Consider the following 2,327-nt stretch of genomic DNA (forward strand, 5'->3'; position numbering starts at 1 on the left):
AAAATAAAACATACCAGCAATTTTTTTATTTTAATTGACTGGTTGCGTGTTGCCAAAATAGTGGATAGTGGATGAGTCTATAAATGGGTTTTAGAAGTCGTTGTCCAATGCACGTACGATCCACAAGTGAGAATGTGGCGATGGGAAATGCTCTATTTTTTGTTGGAGAAAAGGCCAAAAACGCTCTTATCCGTCACGCAAGCGAGGCCAAGTTATTTTCGATTATATGGAATTTATGAATGAAGGCTTAATTGAGCTAAGATGAGTAGTTCGTAAAGGTTTAATTTAAGGCTTTGTATGATTTTAATAATAATGGACTAGATTATACTCGTTTTAAATAATTTTTTGATTGATTTAATATATATGTTGATTTTTTTTTGAGAAATCGGGCATTGTATTGCTCGTAAGTTTATAATTTCGAGAGAAAGTTGTATTAGGAAGATGAACGAAGAGAATGATGTGCTCCCCCCTTCCTCTAAAGTGGCAGAGAGGATGATCTAAAGAACAAGGAACACATGAGAGAAATGATCCTTGAGTGACTGAGAATTACGGAGTGGGAGCCCCAATTTATTTGAAATTTTTAATCATGTCAAAGAAAATAAATAATTTCAGCTTATAGCTTAAGGTATATTTGGGGCACTTGCAGCGAATTAAAAAAAATAACTGTGAAGTTGTTAAAAAATAATATGATGCTAAAAAAGTTGCGCTATTATTATTATTTTTTTTTAAAAAAGTCATATCGCAACTAGAAAACTGCGACAAGATCTTAGTCAGAATTGATTGAAAAACTCAAATTTCAACAATAATTTTTTGAAAAATCAATCAAAACGTAGTTTAATTAAACAGATAAAACTATCGTGCAGCACCGCGCCGCCACCACACTGACGCCCAAAATGAGCCCTTAATTGTATGAGAAACATAAAGGAAGCTTAAAGAATATATTATGTGAATAATCTATATATATATATATATATATATAATCCACCAACAAGTATTATTTCTGCAACATAAAATTGAAGGCCTCTGCCCCCTAATAAATTATATATTAATTTGCACGAGCATTTGGCGCACACTACTAAGGAATTTTTTACTGAGATCAATATGTACGTAATTATCTCTTTTCATCAGCTTTTCAAATGGCATCCTGCCGTATTCCCCAAATTTTCTCATTGGTGACTGCTGCTCCTGCCATGGTGCCGCAAATCTCAGGTCACATCTTCAACGTTTTGCTTCCACCACTTCCATCTCCGGCGAGCCTTTAAAGCATTTACGGACCGCAGTACTCTGGATTAGGTTTTTGTATCTGGAATAGATCAGTTGAAATAAGATGATGTGCTCTGATCGGATCTTTATCTCTTCGTTTGCTCCCACTACTCTTGATTCGAGCTGGGGACGAAGGATCCCCCAGCGTCATTCCGCCGTTAGATGGCGCGTGCTGGCTTTAGGTGATGCAGATTCGTCCTTCTCTGCTTCCGTTGACTCCGATGCCGCGGGCGACTCCACCGACAAAAACCCTGCTGGGTACTCTCTCTCTCTCTCTTGCTTGCTTTTTCTCGTGTGCAGACGATTCAGCTCAATTGCTTTTAGGGGCAGTGATTTTATTAATTGACGGAAATACAATTTCTGTCACTAGGGTCTACTATTCCGGTTTCACCATTTTTTTTTTCAGGGTGGGTCTAAAAATCTTGCCTTTTTTAGAGGGTTTTAAAAAAAAGTTAAATTTGAAAAATCTGTAAAGATGGTCATCACTTTTGTTTCATGCCTGGTCTATGATATTACTGAGAAGATATGGCGGTTCTAGTTATGAAAATCATGGGATTAGATATGCATTTATAGTATTTATTTTTGAAGAATTCTTATGCTGTCACATCCTTGCAAATTTGAACTATGGTGCTTATGTTTATCTTTTGAACACCATTGCAGCTTCTGTATCATAGAAGGCCCTGAAACAGTTCAAGATTTTGTCAAAATGGATTTGCAAGAAATTCAAGATAGTATCAGGAGTCGTCGAAATAAAATTTTCTTGCACATGGAAGAGGTCTGTGGTTATTGACCTTCCTCGTCAATTTGAGGCTTTTGCTTGAGAGCTGAACAGTTTTAGGCGTCTTGCCTTCTCTGGCTGGTCGTCCTTTTACTGAAAGTTTAAGAAGGTTGTAGACGTGTTAATATTTTAAGCGGTCTCTCCTCATCCATGCGTACAGGTTCGCAGGTTAAGGATACAACAAAGAATAAAGAATGCTGAGCTTGGCATTCTTAAAGAAGAGCATGAAAATGAATTGCCTGATTTCCCATCTTTTATTCCATTTTTGCCTCCTTTGGTGAGCTTT

The 2,327-nt window shown here is 36.9% G+C and overlaps 1 protein-coding gene across 1 annotated transcript; it reads left to right on the forward strand.

The window, feature by feature from the left end:
* Positions 1–1,047: 1,047 nt before the first annotated feature.
* On the forward strand, positions 1,048–2,318 carry LOC110035423 (protein ORANGE-GREEN, chloroplastic-like; the record flags this gene model as incomplete). The annotated part of the gene is given in 3 exon segments (XM_020739654.1): positions 1,048–1,521; positions 1,924–2,038; positions 2,202–2,318. Coding segments are annotated over 3 exon segments (426 nt in total), but the record flags the coding sequence as incomplete, so codon positions are not given.
* Between the last annotated feature and the right edge of the window lie 9 nt (positions 2,319–2,327).

Source organism: Phalaenopsis equestris, unplaced genomic scaffold (genome assembly GCF_001263595.1).
Source record: "Phalaenopsis equestris unplaced genomic scaffold, ASM126359v1 Scaffold197673, whole genome shotgun sequence".
Lineage (NCBI taxonomy): Eukaryota > Viridiplantae > Streptophyta > Magnoliopsida > Asparagales > Orchidaceae > Phalaenopsis > Phalaenopsis equestris.